This window comes from Eufriesea mexicana, unplaced genomic scaffold, assembly GCF_001483705.2.
Source record: "Eufriesea mexicana isolate 0111107269 unplaced genomic scaffold, ASM148370v2 scaffold320, whole genome shotgun sequence".
NCBI lineage: Eukaryota > Metazoa > Arthropoda > Insecta > Hymenoptera > Apidae > Eufriesea > Eufriesea mexicana.
Genome location: NW_016908532.1, coordinates 557534 through 579194, shown reverse-complemented (window position 1 = coordinate 579194; position 21661 = coordinate 557534). Strand labels below are relative to the sequence as shown.

At 39.1% G+C, this 21661-nt stretch overlaps 1 protein-coding gene across 1 annotated transcript; it reads left to right on the top strand.

Moving 5' to 3' along the window:
* Positions 1-768: 768 nt before the first annotated feature.
* LOC108556264 (fatty acyl-CoA reductase 2) lies at positions 769-15757 on the top strand. Its single transcript, XM_017912279.1, has 4 exons — positions 769-968; positions 4253-4729; positions 10858-11085; positions 14871-15757. The coding sequence occupies exons 1-4, from the start codon at positions 778-780 to the stop codon at positions 15208-15210; spliced, it is 1236 nt and encodes a 411-aa protein (XP_017767768.1). The 5' UTR covers positions 769-777; the 3' UTR covers positions 15211-15757.
* Positions 15758-21661: the final 5904 nt, after the last annotated feature.

The following is a 21661-nucleotide window of genomic DNA, read 5'->3' as shown; positions in this document are numbered from 1 at the left end:
CTGTGACATACCACGTTAAAGGGAAACCTATGGAACCCAAACATCTTGAGCTCGAGATTGAATTAAATTGCTGTACGAAACATGTTTGTGGTCAAGAAGACGCACTGTCGCAAATGGTCACCGACCGTCGACATCAAGTTTCTACATTAAATGTGAAGAGTTTAAAATTATCGGGAAACAACTTTTCTAGCGCAGCGACAAAAAAGTTTCGTCTCTAAAAAAGAGTTTCGAAAGTAGACGATGCGTTCTCCATTAATTTTACCGATAAATAAATTTGCTGTTTCCACCCGTCGGCGGCTCGTAAATGCTCATCAAGACGACAAATTGACGATCAAATTAGTCGAGTCAATTAGATGGAACGTTGCCTTTAACGTACCATATACTTCCTTTAATTCAATTGAAACTAAACCGCTTCGTAAATATATTTTCCATGCTCGCAAATTTCACCGCTTTCACTTTGCAGCCAATGGATTCCTTTACCCAACATCGGCACTCTTCCAACGTTGTGACGTCGGCACTGAGTGGAATTTTCAAAAAAAGAAACCTGATCCTCAGAGCAAGATGGAAACGACATAGATTCCAGGCATAGACCTCCAAACGAATTACTTCTACTTCCAAAAACATAAACAGACACGAAGCAAAGATGGGAGTGTTACAACGACGTCTTTGTAGGTTAAAATGTGATGGTACGACGGAACAGAGAAGCCGGTGGGATAAGCACCGGTTAAGTAAATGTGCCGCAGCGCGGTGTTGCCTTCTTTTCACACTGGTCAGTCAATGAGCATGGCTCTGCGCGAATGGTACGCGGACCGCGAGCTGCTTCTAACGGGAGTGACCAGTGATGTAGGACGAGCTTTGCTAGAGAAGATTCTCCGCTCGTTTCCCGATGCGAAGGTGTACACGATCGTTCGCTCTCGGCACGGATTCAGCAAAGATGATAGAATCAAGAACATCTTTCTATCCCCTCGGTATGATTGTTTACTTTCTTCGGCACTTGTTCGACTGAAATCGATCTGTGTTGCCTCGAACAGTGATGCGACGATTACTAGATTATAAACATGACTCGAGTCATGTTTTCTGTAGGTTAGGAAAGATAAAGAGTGATTGCGTGGAGTGCGGCGGTGTGTTAAATGTGTTCGGAAATGTCCCGTTATCGTCTAGTACGGGGTTTAATCCTGTTTCATATTAGATCGTGTTAGCATTGTGGATGAATTTGTAGTTTCTGTTGTATAAAGGCTTGTGTATAATGTTATGGAATATCGGTAACGTTCTAATTTGCTATTGCAAATAGGTACAGAGAGAAAACGCGCCTGTTTGATTAATTCGTGCAAACGGTACAGTTTATGCCCTGCATTGATCGACACTGGAATCGTTGCGATTGAAACCATTTTCTTTTTCGACAACTACGAGTGAACCTTTGTTCGGGAAACAGAAATTACCGGGATTGTTATTTGCATGATAAAACCGTAAATAACACAAAGGTTACCCGTGAATGAAACGCATTTGCATTTACGAAGTGGAAATGCGCATTAATGTGGATAAAGCTAACCTAATAATTGAGAATTAACCACAATGCGCGTGAACGCGATAAAACTAGAAGATAATACGGATAATAATTTCGATCTCTCGAGTTGTTTACTTTCACGATATCCGATTTTTGTGCCTGTATTGGCTAATTTCTGACCAACCAGTTTTTGAAAGATTTTTTGTTTTTGATAGAAACGGATATAAAGGTCAGGTTAGAGAATTGATTCATCTACGTTGCTCATTTACTCGACCCTTCGTTATAGAATATCATATCTCTCGTTGCATATTAGACTGTATATTCGTTAGGTGTTGCATCTGACTTTAATCAGGCATTCGTTAGATATTGTAGTCTTCCATTCTAATCAAGGCTTCATTAGACTGAACAACGGCTGTGAATTAGCTTTTCATTGCGAATTCACTGGATGCTTGTACTATTCGTGCCAATTTACTCAGTTATCTCAAGTGTATTGTCAGAGAAAAACAAAATGGTGGTATAATCAGAAATGAAAAGGAACAAAATTTTTTTATGGATTACTCTTATATTAATATATTAATAATGTAATAATATATTCACATTTGTACCAATTTCTTGAAATTAATTGTATATGGGTTAAATAAAATATGTAAAAATTACTATTAATAAAATAATATATGAATACTAATATTATAATATTTTATACGTCAATAATATTTTTTAAAAATAATTTATCCTTTCACATTTCTTTTTAAATAAATTATTTTGCAATATAAAATTATTTATTTACCATTGAGATTTGAAAACAATTTTTTTTTATTTTGAACGAATATGCTACGTTTCATCAGTGGTAGTGAGTTTCGATAATTAAACGTATTTGAGCAGAAAGACCAAAAACCCATGTTTTATATGTATAACAATAAATGTCACTTTAAAATAGATACCAAAACTACTGTAATATTTCTCTTGCCAGAAAACTGCAGGAAATAGTCACTTTTAGCGATTCCGAAATATGTATTAAATAACAGTACTAAAGAAATGAAATCGATGTTAAAGCGTGTTCCCAAAAACATTTAACGATTGATTGAAGAATCCATCGGGCTCTCGTTCATATTTAACCAAAGTACAATATGCGTCATAAACTTATAAATCGGATCGTGGAGTTACATGATCGTGCACCATAACAGCCTTGGTCGTATCGTAAAACATGCGAGGCAATATTCAACCGCAGTTACCGAAAGGAAAGGTGGCGAGAGCTACACTCACTACTGGAGAAATGTACTTTCATTCCTACGTTGTCGTTGTCCTATATTTTTTCACATGATTGCGAGGTACACTATCAACCAAAAATTTTAAATCGTTCTGCCTCTTCTAACTATACTGTATACTTGCATACCAATTCTAGGATTTATTTTAAATTATCGTTACAAGTAATCAATACTAATTCCCAACATCTTAGTAGAAAAACTTTGTCTAAAATTTCAACTAAATTTTAACCTAACTTTTTGTCATCTCTACCACCTACAACAAAAATTTAGTAAAAATTTTATAAATGAAAAAGATTCTTAACTAATATAGTATATAACGATGTAGTATATGTGTATGAATATAGTGATACATTGAAAAGTATCATAAGTAGAACAGGAAAAATAGGGCAAAAGTCCAGAATGTGATCGGAGGCGAATCTATTTAGGTTAGGTGCCTCCCAGTATATAACAAGGAATCGTTGACGATAAACCCCTGACATAATAGCAGACTGGTTATGGTGTGTATAGTCGTGCAATAATAGGAATCTTCGTAGTTGGGGGCATGGTACTGTCTGCGATGCTCCTAACTACTGCTATTATAAACACCGACTGCACACAATTGGTCACGGTATATACATCGAAAGTACGATACATGGTGAACATAAGGCTGCTATTAAGGATAGGAAAGCGTTTTAAAACAGACTGGTAGACTTCTGTCGAAATGAACAAAAGGGAAACGATAAAGATGTTATGGTTCCATGTCTGAGTCCTTTTATAGACAATTTTCGACTCGGTGGAAAATTATGTAGTGTAGTCCCCGTATATTTAGAGGTTCAATTCCAAGCTTCTTCCTGTGCAATAGGAAAAAAATTTAAAATATCTATTACATCTTAGTCATTAGACACATTATTTACATATCAGAGCGACACTCTAACCTACTAAGTGATGAGGATATCAATAGTTGAAGATGCTTGCAATTAAAAATTTTTTTAATTTGACTTACATTGTAAAAATTATTATCGACTTTCATTCGATAATAAAACATTGAAATTTCCTGTTTTTGCAATTTTCTTTTATTTTTTCTACGAGATAATTGCACAGATGACGATTTTCGCTTTTGACGCCTCTATCGAAAGAATCATAAACGAAATCACGACCACAGAGGTTCCAATGCACTCCTTGTAACAGATAATTCGTAATCAAACAGTAAAGTATTTATACAATTCTTGAATCATAACCTAAAATACGATATAACTCTCAACACTGAAAGCAACTTGTCCGCAATTGTACAAGTGTTAATGAAACTACTAACTAAGAAATAGCTCCATCTATCCCACTATAGAACAGGTATCGTTGAAGTTTGAAACAACTTCGGATTGCTTGCTATAAGACACAGATGAAGCGAAATCTTCATAATTCTTGACGTTTTCGAATTAGATTGTCCAGTTAAGCCTGGCCATGATTCAATTGGACAAACAACGAGTTTTCCATTTGTCTGTTACAGATTTGAGAGACTGAGACAAGAGGATCCAAATGCGATTTCTCGAGTGAAGGCGTTGGAGGGTAATTTATTGTACGATGGACTGGGCACGACGAAACCGGACAACCAACTGTTACAAAACGTGAGCGTGGTGTTACACGCAGCCGGCCCATGTGACGAAGTGCTTCGCTTCTGCCGGCAGCTGCCGCGCCTGGAGGCCGTGGTGGCGCTGTCGTGCATCTTCGAACACGACGGACCAATCACGGAGTCGGTGGACAGAGAGCACGCAGCCAATGGACCTGTGGCTTTAGTGCGGGCTCCGTTTGTCGGACCGGCACTTCGCGAGCCTATGCCTGGTTTCGTGGACGTTCTCAAAGGATCGACAGCTCTGATGGTAGGAGCAGGTCTTGCACTTGGTAACTCAAAGTTTCAAGCGGAAATCATTCCGATCGACCTGACGGTCAACACCATGATCGCCGTTGCTTGGGAACGAGCTGCTACGTAAGTACCCTCTTCCTGCTTCTCTTCCTTCCTATCGAATCTAATTTCTCCTTTAAAAGAATATAATTCGATTCAATGTTCTTACAGTCACGTAAATAAAACGAACACGATATACGATCGACTGTTGTAACCATGGTGTTATTTGTACGAGATTAGGGAGAGGTTAAGTATCGATTTATAGGAATACGGATTTTTATCACTCCCTCTTATTGGATACGCGTAAACGTTCAACGTTCTGTTTAGTAGTATATGGACTGGCCATGGAGTAGCTTTACGGGCAGTAAAGTTACGGTTAATTACACGCGACTGGGATATCGGATAACGAAAGTGATGTGTCTCACGAGCCAATAAGGATCACTCGTTGATTCTGCACCCTCCCAGGTGTCCTATTCCGCGTGGCTAACCGTTCTGGAAAACTGTTGTTTCTTTATATTACGTCCACGTAATAATTGCTAATTGCGAGCTAATTTCCTCGCTTCGTTATGGTCGGCTGTTGAAGAAACGGGGAAAGCTAATTAACACTATTGTGCGGTATGCGCGTAACTGGACCTTACGTAAATCGAAACGGAAATGAAGGTGAATTATTAAAAGGTGAGAGTATGGAATAATAGGTAAGGTGTAAAAGCGTCTTGCTAGGTTGTCGAAATGATATTGGACTCTTAGGAGTTTGAATTTTTCATATCTCCATTCTTTCAGAATTTCAAGTTGTATGTTGCTATTAAGGATAGGAAAGCGTTTTAAAACAGACTGGTAGACTTCTGTCGAAATGAACAAAAGGGAAACGATAAAGATGTTATGGTTCCATGTCTGAGTCCTTTTATAGACAATTTTCGACTCGGTGGAAAATTATGTAGTGTAGTCCCCGTATATTTAGAGGTTCAATTCCAAGCTTCTTCCTGTGCAATAGGAAAAAAATTTAAAATATCTATTACATCTTAGTCATTAGACACATTATTTACATATCAGAGCGACACTCTAACCTACTAAGTGATGAGGATATCAATAGTTGAAGATGCTTGCAATTAAAAATTTTTTTAATTTGACTTACATTGTAAAAATTATTATCGACTTTCATTCGATAATAAAACATTGAAATTTCCTGTTTTTGCAATTTTCTTTTATTTTTTCTACGAGATAATTGCACAGATGACGATTTTCGCTTTTGACGCCTCTATCGAAAGAATCATAAACGAAATCACGACCACAGAGGTTCCAATGCACTCCTTGTAACAGATAATTCGTAATCAAACAGTAAAGTATTTATACAATTCTTGAATCATAACCTAAAATACGATATAACTCTCAACACTGAAAGCAACTTGTCCGCAATTGTACAAGTGTTAATGAAACTACTAACTAAGAAATAGCTCCATCTATCCCACTATAGAACAGGTATCGTTGAAGTTTGAAACAACTTCGGATTGCTTGCTATAAGACACAGATGAAGCGAAATCTTCATAATTCTTGACGTTTTCGAATTAGATTGTCCAGTTAAGCCTGGCCATGATTCAATTGGACAAACAACGAGTTTTCCATTTGTCTGTTACAGATTTGAGAGACTGAGACAAGAGGATCCAAATGCGATTTCTCGAGTGAAGGCGTTGGAGGGTAATTTATTGTACGATGGACTGGGCACGACGAAACCGGACAACCAACTGTTACAAAACGTGAGCGTGGTGTTACACGCAGCCGGCCCATGTGACGAAGTGCTTCGCTTCTGCCGGCAGCTGCCGCGCCTGGAGGCCGTGGTGGCGCTGTCGTGCATCTTCGAACACGACGGACCAATCACGGAGTCGGTGGACAGAGAGCACGCAGCCAATGGACCTGTGGCTTTAGTGCGGGCTCCGTTTGTCGGACCGGCACTTCGCGAGCCTATGCCTGGTTTCGTGGACGTTCTCAAAGGATCGACAGCTCTGATGGTAGGAGCAGGTCTTGCACTTGGTAACTCAAAGTTTCAAGCGGAAATCATTCCGATCGACCTGACGGTCAACACCATGATCGCCGTTGCTTGGGAACGAGCTGCTACGTAAGTACCCTCTTCCTGCTTCTCTTCCTTCCTATCGAATCTAATTTCTCCTTTAAAAGAATATAATTCGATTCAATGTTCTTACAGTCACGTAAATAAAACGAACACGATATACGATCGACTGTTGTAACCATGGTGTTATTTGTACGAGATTAGGGAGAGGTTAAGTATCGATTTATAGGAATACGGATTTTTATCACTCCCTCTTATTGGATACGCGTAAACGTTCAACGTTCTGTTTAGTAGTATATGGACTGGCCATGGAGTAGCTTTACGGGCAGTAAAGTTACGGTTAATTACACGCGACTGGGATATCGGATAACGAAAGTGATGTGTCTCACGAGCCAATAAGGATCACTCGTTGATTCTGCACCCTCCCAGGTGTCCTATTCCGCGTGGCTAACCGTTCTGGAAAACTGTTGTTTCTTTATATTACGTCCACGTAATAATTGCTAATTGCGAGCTAATTTCCTCGCTTCGTTATGGTCGGCTGTTGAAGAAACGGGGAAAGCTAATTAACACTATTGTGCGGTATGCGCGTAACTGGACCTTACGTAAATCGAAACGGAAATGAAGGTGAATTATTAAAAGGTGAGAGTATGGAATAATAGGTAAGGTGTAAAAGCGTTTTGCTAGGTTGTCGAAATGATATTGGACTCTTAGGAGTTTGAATTTTTCATATCTCTATTCTTTCAGAATTTCAAGTTGTATGTTTTTTTTTAAATGAAATATCATCGTTCCTTTTCACACGATGACTAACCTCACACCACAGATCTTGTCGCAAAGGCCTTATTGATGTCACGCCTATCAGGTATATTGGGGTGATGCTAACCTCGTTTTTAGCACGTCTAATGTCATAGAAGCCATCAATTTCTCACACTGAACTTTAGGTTCAGGATCATAATGTCGTATGAGAAGAATTACTATCATAAAGTATTCTATAACATCATTAACTGAGACATAAATATTACACAGAGTATATACTACTTATTCTTTCTAATTGTTATTATCTTCTAAACGCCATAAATCATAGCTTATAAACATTTACAGTAAATGCAGTACTGTGATTTAACCTTAACCCGTATGGCCTCACGGAATAGTTAGTGGAAGATGGCACTGTGCTAATAGCATTACTAACTGCTTAGATGGTCAACACAATTTATGAAACACATCTTAGACATTTTCAAGCATTCACCTTAAATCTTGACCTTCTTTAACTCAAGGCAAGAGACAATCGCATACCTGTCCTTACGAAAGGGATTATAAAACAGAAGCGTGAAATTGAAATTAGCCATGTCGAAGAATAAAGCGGGGTATCGTATTCAGTAAAGAAGAGTAATAAGAAAAGAAACAATCGAGCTCTGTGTCGAAGGTGATACGTCTAAACCACGAGTCTGTATACCCGTAGATTGTTGCCTTTTCCCCTGTTAGAGCCATAAAATGTAGCGATTAAAGTTTACGCGAAATGAACGCGGTTTCCACGAGAGTGTTCAAATCTCTTTTGAGAGGGCCGGGAAAAGGCAACAGTTTACGTGGCTAACATTCGGGCATCGAGCAATGCTAGCGGAAGGTCGCATTAAGGCGGTTTACCGTTTCGAATAGCTTCGGTTATCGTTCCGCCAGAAATTACGCATTGGAACGGACGCGCGTTTTTGCAGATTAGTTGCCCACCACGATTTTGTGAACAAAGGATGATAAAGTGTATTTACAGGTGTTCCTTTGTTATTCCACATGCAATAGAGAAATATGATCCTACTATCGATTCCGACTTTAATCGAGGATTATTTGGTCAGCTGGAGGAAATACAAATGGGCTGGCGGTTAACCTTAAATGTCCAGTCAATGATTTTCTCATTTTACGTTTGAAAAAAGGGAAAATGCATATGCATGCTTCGCGGTGAAGCGTTCTAAATAGGTACTTCGCTTCTCTTTGTTCGATAAAGTGGAAGTATAATCAGGGAATTTTTACTTCATTATTTCACTATTTTACTTCATTCGAGTTCGAGCGGTTTATTTTCTAAAGGTAGAGAATGACGGCGGAGGGACATAGAATATGGCAAGAATGATTTAATATGCGGATTAACTTTTCAAATTTGTCTCATGCATACTGCGCTATAATGGCGTCCGCTTTTGTGAATAGCCTTAAACTCTTTTGCTACGGAACCGTAACCGTATAGGTGGCGCTCGCGCTATTTGTCTCTCCTATTTTTCCTCGTGAATGGTGGATTTGTAAGAAAGATTAAAGAGAACAGATTTTATATCATATTTTATACCGAAAACGATGACCTGAGAAGAACTTAAATTTTATTTAAATTTGTTAATTTAATCTTTTACGGTGAGATCTTTTACAGTGACACTCTAAACCGACTACTAGCATAAGAATTGTGATTTTGGGATTATTGGCAATATTTATATGTGAATTAGGAAGTAAGTGGGGGTTGTCTACAGATCGAAGGCTAAGATAGGATGATGCAGGAAAGGTCGGGGTTGTAGTGAGTGATAAGAATAAGTAAGGGATAAAAGGGAAAGTTAGCCGGTTTGGAGTTTATCTAATATACATAGATAAATACGAATAGATGACTAAACAGTCATCTAACATTTAATACAAAATTCTTTCTCATCTATGTCTTACGAATTTCTCCATTTTCGAAGATGCTTTAACGAAACGATTAAGCAATCGTCTTTCATTTACTCGCACGACAGGGCCAAAGGACCAAACACGTGTAGCGTGTTGTACAGAGCACCACGTGACATCAGCACGTTTCGTGCCAACTTAACTCCATGTTCTTCCTCCGTCCCGTTTCAACCGCGAAACGAAGCGCGAATAAGTCGATTACGTTTACTTTAAATAAGTCGAGATCCAGCTGCTCGTTTCGTGCAAGCTGCAGCTAGCGTCCGTGAAACGTCCATGCTGATTCAAGCGAGAAATCTGCCCGTGTGTATATTATATAGAAATCCTTCGCGTTTGATCGTTGCACCGAACGCGACCTTTGCTCCCGAAGGCGCTATAAAAATCAACGTCGAGTCGATAGAACTGACCTGTAAAACTAGGGAACGGTATTCTCATACAGAATATTCTACTTGGAGCCTGAGCGTGGATGCTGAGTTAAGTAGTTAGAGGATGGGCAAGAGGAAACAGTAAAAGGCAAGGTTCTTCTTTAGAAACGGTGATCGGGTAGAATTTCTATAAAATACAAGCGAAACAGGCTTAGTGGTCAAGGTTGTAAAGTTTGGAGTACCTACGTACCAGATAGACCGGTGTGCCAGGTTTATGACGGCACTGGCGAAGTTATTTCCTTTAATCTTGCCAAGGAGGATACTTTGAACTTCGTAAGTTATGAAGACGTCGAACGATTTTGGGATTGAACGCCGGTATTGGTCTAGCTTTTGATGAGTAACGGGTTGTGATGAAGCTCGGATCAACTTCATCCATGTTTCATCTATTTACTTGCTTGTATTCAGTTGTATCAAGTGTCAAATGACTGGGGCTCTTGGCAAGGACGCTGTGCATCTTTGCCACACGTATAGTCAATATTCTTGGAAAATCTATGTAGGATAGTTTCAGAAAGACATCGATGGAAATTAACCACGTGCTGAGCTATGTTTACATTGGAACCTGTTTCCAAACAACGCCTTTTCGTTTCGCCCGATTTCCTTACTACATATTTCAATATTGTACACGAAGGTGTCAACATAGGTGACTTAAGTCTACAGTCATCTGGCTTTGAATGTTTTTATTTCAAGATAGCTGCTATTGCGAGAGTAGAGAAACTATCGATTGATAATTACTGCGATTGATAATTATTGGGATTATGAGTTTATAATTGTAAAATAACTATGATGTATATATTCTTTTTTAAATTCCTTTGTTACTCAAGGAAGGTATATCTATCTTTGAATGTTTTCCTTGTCAAGAGGGTACGTGACACAGTTCACCTGAAAGTTCGGCTAAATTCTAAATCCTTATCTAATGTTTATATAAACATTCGTTCTCGGAATCTAGGTCTTATAAACTATTTATTCACACCTTATATCCGAGATTGATTTTTGTATATAACTAAGCTTATCTCTTCAACAATAATCTTCCCTTTGATTTGTTACAGGAAAAACACGGACGTGGCGATGGTATATAACGCGGCCCCGATAAAATGCACGTGGAGTGACCTGATCAAGAATGGTCGACGAGGCAACCGAAAGTTTACATATCCGACTTTCGGCCTGCGTGGAATGACGTCCATGCCAGCGGTGCATTGGACTCTGGTGCTGCTTTTTGAATGGTTGCCATCTGCACTCTGTGACACGATCCTCGGCCTGGTGGGGGCAAAGAAAAGGTATAACGAACTGGAAATTTACAATATCTCCAACATTGATCCGAGTTCTGTATTCGAATGGGCTCTGAGACATGTCTCTGTTGAACGAACCTAACCTCCTCTTTACAGTCATTCAATATCGAGCATTCATTATATATTAACAGTAGCTACAGACAGCTAATATCGAGCGCTTCCTGTGATTTAAATGCTTATACTCAGCCAAGGTCGAGTGCTGACTGTGTTCTAAAGATTACTATACTCGAGCAAGGTCGAGTCCAGAATGTGTCCCAAGGACTACTAAGCCAGTGGTTCTCAAACTTTTGAAAGCATGGTGCCCAATTGAATTCTCACTTCGAATCCAACTGGAGAACTTTCACTCTGCAGTTACAATAAACTTTTCACATTAACTCACGAAGTTCCTACTGATATGACAAGTGCAAGGTCCACAGTTTCAAAACCTGAACTCAATCACCTAATCATTTCTACTCGGATAAGTACGAAACATGGGAATCAACCTCTGATCGTACCCTATCGTGTATACCGACGTGTACTGGAGGATTCAGCCAGTCGGCGAATTCAAACTAATTTTCATCGACACTCCGTAAATCGGCCTATTCTATAGCGAAAGAAGGATTCGAGAGAATTCGAGAATTGAGTTATCCAAAAGGGGACAGCACAGGAAAGGGGGTAAATCCTTGGTGGAAGTTCCGGCGCAGAGAGAAGCATCGGAGAAGATTTTCAGGAAAGTTTGATCACAGTGCTCGGAGCATGGCGCGCCGTGGCTCAGGGGTTGGCACTCGCTTGTAAGGGTCGATGCTGGGAAACGGTCCACAGGCATACTTGGCAAACGCGATGCAATCGTAAAAGTAAAAGTTATCCCAAAGTACGATTTAGGTGAATACCCAAAGTAAACAGGTTTTCCTCGACGGGACAGAGAAAGCAGTGGGGGGTGGGGGGTGAAAATGGCGGTGGGGAAAAGAAAGCAAAAAGGGAAACAGTCGAAAGGAAACTCGTTTTCCCCGTGGGAAACTTGCGGACTCGTTCCCTGATTGCTTTTAAAAATCGTGAGTTCGCTACGGCAACGAGGAAACTTTCGGGAAATCTTGACAGCTTTCATTGAAATGCGTTTCTTTGCCGGACCAACGTGATTCGAACTTCCTTACCCCGGCTATTCTTCGCCTAGTCAACAGCGGAGGCACTGCGGAAACTGGGCGACCGTGCATGACCTTATTCTTTGGTTAAAGATATTGAAAAGATATAGCTTTAATTTTGACGATGACTTAGAATGATTTAGAATTTTGCCTGTGATGCGCGTAATAGATTTATTTTAGCATTCAGGGTGTATCCGAAAGTTCTTGTAACGTAATACTAATATAAATGGGTCGACATGCTTGCACGATTTTATTTTATTCATTCCGATTTACTGTGAATAACCGGAATTTTGTTTATTATATATGTATTTCTTGAATTACTTCTCTTTTTTGAATATTCTTCTTTGAGAAACTTTTATTAAGTTCTCGACAAACAATCCCCAATTTTATATTATCATTTTAGTACGATACTAACCTTCGGGATAAGCTAAGGGGACATAAAACAGCTTCATTACAACCGTTATTGGAACCACAAAATGAAAGAATATTAAAGAAGGTATGGCTAGCAGACTTCATAAAAGCTTGAAAGAAATCTCGACGAGGAAAGAAACCTTGTCACAACAAAGCAAGCGGTGTAAAGGGTACTTACGTGAATAAATTAATTAATAGAACGGATATTCCGATTCCTGATATATATTTAATGAAAGAAAAAAGGGAAAAAATCTGTAACGTGACACACAAAACAGACCGAATTTAGGGCAAATATTTCTTTGCGCGAAATTATAATAAGTATATACAAATGGGCACACCTCAGGAATTCCACTGTGTTTGAAATATGGTGAGGTTAATATCTAGGCTAGCTTTTCTCTGTACTTCGTTTGATGCCCGAAACAAGTTTGAGTAAAGTTTAGGTTATGTTCGAATTAGCTTTGCTACAATTCGTTTCGGTACTATGTATCATTAGTATGCTATGCCGATGTTATAGTTGACTTATACTACTTGCGTTAGCACTATTCGTCACTACTGGTCTGTGATATGATTAGATAGATAGAGAAAATTGAGTTTGTCTAGAAAATTTTGATAAATACATTCTGAACTATTAAAGCTTATTCTTCTCACAAAAAGACCTAGCAAAGACGAATTAGTGCAAAAATCGCAATTAGTGCCTGTAAAGAAGAATCTAGAACATTCCATAACAAGAAAATCTGATCTTAACAACATATCGTAACCGATTATCGAATTCACCGTTTTAATAAAAGTGATGACTTGGACAATATATCTCAAGCTCATTGAACCCAGTATGATGTGTCCTTTTATATATTTGTATACAGGGTGTCCCCGAAAAATGTGTACAACCAGACATCAGGTGGTTCCTCGTGGAAAGATAGGAAAAAGATACAGAAAAAGATAACGTTTTCTCGTTCAGAGCTTTATTTTTGAGAAAATCAAATTTCAAAATCCAGTAAGGATACACCAATTCGAAATATTTTATTATTTCGAGGAACCATTAAGACTGCCATCCCTGTACATACAATTATGCTCGGTTAATTTCAAGGAGTACAAAACGAATATCGAAATTCGATTTTCTCAGAAAGTAAGGTGTCTATTCAAAATCTAGGGATCACCTGACCTCCGCTTATACGTGTTTTACAGGGACACCCTGTGTAATTAGGAAAATTATAAATTGACCGGGGCACAGCGGAACGGACGTGTCTTCATCAGTGGGCAAAGTGAAATGTGACCGAGGAGAAATTTTTGCAATTACACGGGAGGGTCGAAAGCGAAATCGAGTGGGTCCCATCGATCTGCATACATGTGCATGCTGAGGTACGTGTTGCACGCGGTGTCGTGAGCCCGACGTCTGCAGCCGTTTATCAGTCGGAGGAAATTACGGCACGCTGCTGCGTCTAATTGCGTTAATCGATTAAACAGCCGAACAATACTTTTGACTAATTATAACCTACGTGTGTACAGGACACACAGTGAAAGCCAAGACAAATTTCACGGGACACGAATTTCTCGCCCACGAATCCTTGGACGAGAGAAATGGGTTAAAAACGGACAAAGAACGGTTTTATGCGACGTGTTATGGCTCCAAATGGTGTAATAACAAGAGAGACAAGTATTTGCTACATTGTTTGCCTGCTTTTGGTACCAAACAAATTTTATTTTTAATATTTTTCGTACGCTTAATTCTAGGTATTCCGGAATTAGATTCTAGACCTAACAAATACTACAAAAAAGAGTGAAAGTGAGAAATGAAAATATATAATTTCATCTTTCTATTGAGAACCACCTGGACATCATAACCGAAACGAAAAAGTATTCTTTTTAACGAATTTTGGTAATTACAGTCAGCACTTGCACTCGCAATTAGTAGATATGGGAGAAATTTAGCAGAAACTCTAACTAGCAAAGCTGTTCTAACTTGACCATCGTTCTCGAGACCACCCTTGGTGTCTCGAAAGATAAACATTGGCGAGGTGGATCGAACGAAGTGGTCGATTACGAGATGAGGTCGAAGGTGTGCATAGTGTTGTAAGAAAAATCACGTCGAAAGGGCAATCCGCTCTCTAGAGAAACAGATGCGAATCGTTGGAGTCGGGAGTAACAGAAGGTGGAAAGACGGCAGGTGGCATTAGGGTTGGGAGAAATGGCGAGGAGAAGGAGGGAAAAAAGATCAGTCGCCGAGGTAAAACCTTCGCTTCTCCACAGGCTGCTCGAGGAGTACCACAGAGTTCGTAATGCACTTCGATCCCTTGAGTCAATTTCATCGAGGCCGTGGTCAGTAGAGAGAAATCGCGTGTACCTGCTCCAGCAACGTCTCACCCCAGAAGACCAAGATGCATTTCCGGTTGCCACGGAAATCGACATCGAGAGTTACGTACTGTGCGCGGCGGCTGCCGCCAAGAAGTATTGCGTGAACGAGAGCAATATCAGCCTCGTAAAGATCTTCCGACTACTTTTCTTCTTTCTCATCGCGGCAGCCCTCTTCTTCGTCTACTTCGGCAGATATCACGCGCTTGCGAAGCATTCCGATCTGAACGAGCGCTAACTATGGTGAAATGGGGAGATGGTATTTGCGTGGAATCAAAACGTCCATCTTACCTACCTAGAACCTGTGTTCGAATGTTAGGTTAGGATTAGGAGCGACAACTTTATATCGGTAAAGTTAGAAAATAATTCAACGATTACGTTTATTGGGGATTGGGATCGTGGTGGCGCTAGTGAGTTAGAGAGTCCTCTTAAGATTACCGAAACGGTTAACGTAACCTAACCTTCAATTGCCGACGTGATCACGCGACAAAAGTCTGCAGCAATATATTATCGTATTTGTACTAATAAATTGCTATTTAATATTAACCATGTATGGGAAGATAGGTTAGAAATGTTTTTCTTTGGACGAGAAGTAAATTGTAGATGAGAACAAGCTACTTAAAGCTTGCTCTAGAAATAAAGAAATGTATACATTTAATTGAGGTAAAAAGTATATCATGGAGATATAATATTTATACTAAGTTCACAGTTGTAGATACACGCAAACGTGTCAAAGAGAATATTCCCGGTGTTTAATTAACAGTAATTTACTCTACATACTTGTATTTCCAACATTAATATTGTGCAAAAATCAGAGAAAGCTATTTGCGACGAAGAAATTTAATTAAAGAGAAAATTATATCACGGAATTACTTTTATATAATATTTATATTACATACCAAATTCGCAATTGTATATTACTTGTCAAAAAGAAACAAATCTGTGGTGTTCAATTAAGGACGATTGTACTGTAAATATAACAAATAAATTATTACTATATATAACTCGAATTTGAAACTGAAAATCAATAACCTAACCTCAAAGACAATCCACATAGATATGGCGAAAAAGAAATTTGTAAAATTCAATAGCAAGAGACTTGCCTAACGACCTTGGAATTTTACTTCCACGCCATATCGAAAAATAATTTCGTATCGTAATGCGAGCTGGTAAAAGGCGGAGTAATTTTCTCGTGAGAGTGCCCCACTCTGCGGGAAAGGAAGACATCATTTACAAACGGAAGTTCCTTCATCCTCTCTTTTCCTCTTTACTTCGAATACCTTACTACGAATGTAACCGTATAATAACAGTAGGATTTAACGAGTTAATTTGAATGCCGTTCTTGCCGTGCACGGTCAACGGTATTGCTCATACTACCGGCCGAATTGGAGAAAAAGTTTGCATAGAACGAGGAAGTAGGTACACTGTTTTATCGACCCTTTTCCCTCACTTATCATATCTCACCTTTCGTATTAATTATACATTTCGTTTAAAAAGGAGGATTGATGTTTTAAACGTGTTCCAACTAACATTGGTTCGAAAGCATTGTCTAATTTTTCGGAAAAGTTAGTCGTTTTAATTTTACAATTTTATCTAATTTTTATCAAGCTCCGAAATAGCTCGGGTTTACGTCACGAGTCAAGGAAGCGTCCAACAAGAGTCCTAGTCGAAAGGTATGCGACGTTTATGTGAAACTGCGAGATTGAAAAGCACCAGGAATCACCGGGATACTATCTCTGTAATTCTAGACGGGCGGGCGTCGTCAGGTTTTAATTCCAAGTTCGTCGGTGTCAACGTTATTAGTTAGGTTAGTTTAATCTGCACGCGACGTCTGGCATTGTACTCCCACTACTCGCCTCCCCCCTTCACGTTTTTACGAACTAAACGATAGAATTTATATAGAAAGTTATATATAAAATACACCGTACGAACCTAATCGTAAGTTGTGTTAAAATAGTTTCCAAACATAAATATATATTACCTTACACAATGATCAATGAGGAAAAAAATTAAAAAAGATTCCAATTCTTACGAAAAGCTAAAAGCTTCTATTATTCGTTTAATTTAATTTATTGATACATATGAATATTTATCCTATATTATTTAAGACCGGGTTCGATGTCATAAGAAGAGATATAGGGAATAGAGAGAGGGATAAGGTAATGGAAAAATAAAATTAAGTCAATCCAAAAACATTGGGTATCTTGTTCGACAATTTATGGTAAAAAGTTATACGGACACGTATTTCGCGGATACATCGGTATTCAAAGTATCGAATGTATAAATATGGTTGCAGTCGAGCAGACTGTACGGCAAATATCCGTGAGAATCGTGCAAGACGCCTATACACAAGAGAATGCTATTCTGGTGAAAGTTTGCCGGAGAACATCTACTTGCCTTCGCACAGAGCCAAGGAACACGTATCTCTCGCATGTTTCTTGTTATGTAACGCGTTACACCGAGCCTCGCTTATCGAATATGGCTACCTGCAAAAATGCAATACCCACTATCCCATCTTGATAATGAGTTCCGATATCTTCGATGAAAACCTCATCGGCTTCTTGAACTTCGACTGTCACGATTATTAGATAACCGATTTAACGATTGTATTAAATATCAAGTCTAATATAATACTTTCAACACGATCAAATCGTTGTATTTCACGAGCATCGTCCGAGTCTAGAAAAAATTTAAACTCCCGAACGACCGTTATCGGAAAAAAACTCCAGGTGAAAAAGATTAAAACAAACTGGTCGAAATTCTCGTGGGAGAATAAAATAATATAGCCGGGTATGATTAAGATAAAAGTGCGATGTACTGTAGAGCGTGATTATATAAGAATAACAAGAAACTACGGATCCGCTATTTTTCCTAACCTAACGGGCCATTACCTAACGTGAGGGAATAAAATGTATTTTTGTAATCCATATTTGCAGCGTGTGTATGAAAGCACATCGCACGGATCTCAGGTCTCATAACGGATGATGAATGTCGCTCGTTAAGTACAATCGCGTAACCGTGTATATATTAATCGCGGAAGATGGCAGTCCCTAATATTCCCATCAACGTAACGAAGGAGCAATAACCCGGCCCGTTTCGCAGCACCCCTGTTCCATCAGAAACTTGGTTCGCGTGACTACATAGTAGGAGGCGCGGCGAGTTATGCTTTTAAAATCCTGTTACCAGTTGCGAGCGCGAAATTTAACAAAGAAACTTACAGATTAGTTTCACGAGATATAATTGGACGTGGTGGCTGAAACTGTGCCTTCATAATAATAATTGGAGGAACGTCTGTTCTACGAAACGAAGTTCCACGGACTGACTGGCTGGCTGGTTGCCTGCCTGCCCGCGTAACGGCTGCACTGAGACAAGTGGAGGGGAGTCGGTGTGGAACTGGGGTGGGGGAACGAAGCGAAAGAGAAAGGACATGGGATGAAAAGGAATAAAAGAAAGGAAGAAGAGAACGGCGAAGATGGAGGATCAAAAGGCAGGGGAGGGTCGAAAGAGAGAAAAGACGAAATGAAAGAGACGCGAGCGAAAGTACGTATTCAATTTCATTCCAACGGGAATGAATAAGATGTATATATTTACGTATACGAATTGCCTCTCCGGGCAAGTGGCTTGCGTTGGTTCGCCTGCTACGACAAAATGCCACGTCCCGGCAAAGGAACATCAAAGCGGTCCCTGTAAATCTATTCAACTCGCTTTATTTCCACAGAAATATTTTTGCCAGCGTTAAGTGCGTCTGTTTCTCGAATCACGAAATCCCTTGTGTCGATGAGGTTCGTCGCGTTTTCGCTATGGGACCACTGGTACTTGTCCCGAGGTAACAAATAACCTCGAGTGATTCGATGAAAAATGAGTTTTCTCCTCCAGCCAAGGTTTGGTCTCCGAACCCCCTGGCTTTCGTTCGTTCGCTCGGATCGAGAGTAAAAATTATCATAACTCGACATGTTTGCAGAGAAGGAGTCTTCTTTAGAAGTGTCTTTCCATTCGATATATTCGGTCTAAAGTGAACTTCGGTATAAGCGACCGTTCGACAGGTTGTTTCATCGGGAATTTTCTCATGGCCTTTATCCGTTTCCGAAGATTGAACTCCTTACCGTGTTATCGTTTTCGTATAGCACTTCGAATGATACGTTACTACGCTCTACATAACCTAACCTTACATTGTAAGTAATCTTTACCGCGAACGACGATCAATTAAATTCTAACATTTGAACAAACGTTACATGATGCGATATTGAGTTTGCAATTAAAGATTATAGCGGTCTTCTGTCGAATTCAAGTTTACCATGTTGGAAGACAAACAGAACGAACTGAGCCACATTTTTATTCCGCGACCGCGTAGAAATTTCCATGCGTTTGTTTTTGAAATGAAAGTTTTCGTAATTAACGCAGTCGCGGTTACGTGTCCCAAGATGAAATATGTTGCAACGAAATTGCATAAGTGGGGTTATGTGTGCCCTTCATGGGGAGTTCTCTATTCCGACAAAGCGTAATTTTATCTCCCAGTGTTATTACGCTAACCTCTCAAATTTCTTTCATTTCCGACAATTATATCACAAAACACGACTCATTACGACCGATACAGGGGAGTAAATAATTTTTAATATTTCCTATTTACGTTCGTAAATAGTTGCTGTTCGATTCTTCGAAATGCAACGTGTATCTGCGTGACGAGCAATAAAGCGAAAATAATTAATAGATTAATTGGTACAAAGGAGGTTTCATTTTCTCCGAAACGGATACACCTCTGTGAAAGCACAATATTCTGCAACAAATAATTTTCATATGAATGACAGCGATAAAACGCACGGTTATTATGCAACGAATGTTATATAATATGCAACATAATGTCCAACCAGTTTCAAAGTAACATTTGCACTGTATAAATGTATAAATATGATATATTTCATGATTTATTTAATATATTAATACGTTCATCTAGTACTGTTATTGCTACTGAGCAAATAGAGTACTTACTCCGGGCTCCACGCTTCCGTATCCTGCAAAAATAAAATGAAGTATTCAATTTTTTAATTTATATTTAATTGAGATAAATCCATGTAATAACCTTTGTAATAAATTCAACTTACAAATTAGGTTGATAAAACTGGTATATTCTGTGAAATGTGATTTTCTGAAAAATAAACGTTCGTAAATTAAATTGCACAAAATTAAGCATGAAATTATAATGAAATTATAATGAAGCCATACAATCTCTTAGAAAAGGATTCATTTACTTGAAAAATAAAGAAACAAAATCTCACGTTTCTGACAATCATGGAAAATATACGAAATTTCTATATTTAATAATCAGACAATATCGCGAAATCTGCACATAAATTTTTTCACTCATCTCAGAAATAACGCACAATAAGTTTATTGTAGTTCTACGCTCGTTACCTCTTTAGATTATACACTTCCGCCACAAAAGCTGTTTCTGGAAGAGGCACTGGATAGACCGGACTGGAGCGTCATTCTCCGGACTTTAAGAGGTACAATGGAGAAGTCCTGTAGAGCAGGAGATTTGCCAAGAGTTGAAGCGACCCGAAGAATAAAGACACGTCTGTTTTGTCGTCGTTTTACCGACAAGTCCATTTCATCGGCCGTTCCATTTTAAACCCCCACCCAGCACGAGTCTATGCGCGTTGAACACGACTGTATTAATTGGACGAAAGAAAAGCCACGCGACTTCATTATTTGTCGTCTTCTTTCCACTTTATTCCTTAGCATGCCGCACCGCGGCGCTGGTTTACCGATTCCAACCAAGATGGCGTGCCATGAGGTAGTGCGATGCGGTGTTGTTCCACGGAAAATAGAATCGTCACTGACAGGATTAATCTCCCAATTACAATGGAACAGCCACCCAATTTCGTGCAGCAGCATGTTTGGTAATCGTTGCCTAGAAGCTTGTGAGACAACGGATTTGAAACGAATCGAGAGAACAACTGCACCACAACAATTCACCGTAAATTTCAGTACATTGCTTTCAGTGTCGTAGGAACAAAATGCATCTAAACTCAACTACTCCAGTGCAGTTTAGATTATTTTTTACTATCAATTCGTAGGATATTACACGGTACTATTAAACTGAATATTATATTATTTTCTCGTTACAAATAATGTTTCCCAATTTTTCCTATGAACCGGTTATTTCCCAATTTTAGTTGCCATTACATTTTCTGCTTATCGAGACGTCAGAGGACAGTACGAGGGCGAAGTTACCTATAAACCTACGTTTTAAATTTTCCTAGAAGCATGGTTGGAACCATCGGCGTAATCTCACCGATCTTCGCCAGATTAATGGTACAGATCTTATCGAAAATGGTGCAACGAGCTCGCCAATTTCGAGCAGCCCGTTAATGCCTTTTCCTTGGAACTCTTGTGTTTCGTTTGCTCCACGGATTCGTTTTAAGATTCTCGATACCTTTAAACTAGAAACTCTTGGATGGAGAGTTCTAAGATTTTGTTTACTTAAGTGCCACGAACGGTGAGAAACGCTGGAAAGAGAGTGGTGCGAGTAGATACGACTGTTTGTGATACACGCCGTCTGCGATGGTTCATGGGAATTAACTACTAAAAGTAATGGAAACGGCATCAGCAAATATTCTTGCAATCTAGAGAATATCTTCTTAATGGGATTCGATAAAATGAGCGTTCCATAAGGAGTCAGTTATGAGCAG

Bases quoted from the DNA above. Each gene is read 5' to 3' on its own strand.
- LOC108556264 (XM_017912279.1), top strand. From the start codon at position 778: ATGAGCATGGCTCTGCGCGAATGGTACGCGGACCGCGAGCTGCTTCTA. The intron at 4,730-10,857 runs GTAAGTACCCTC...GATTTGTTACAG, and splicing joins GCTTGGGAACGAGCTGCTAC to GAAAAACACGGACGTGGCGA. The intron at 11,086-14,870 runs GTATAACGAACT...GCTTCTCCACAG, and splicing joins CTGGTGGGGGCAAAGAAAAG to GCTGCTCGAGGAGTACCACA.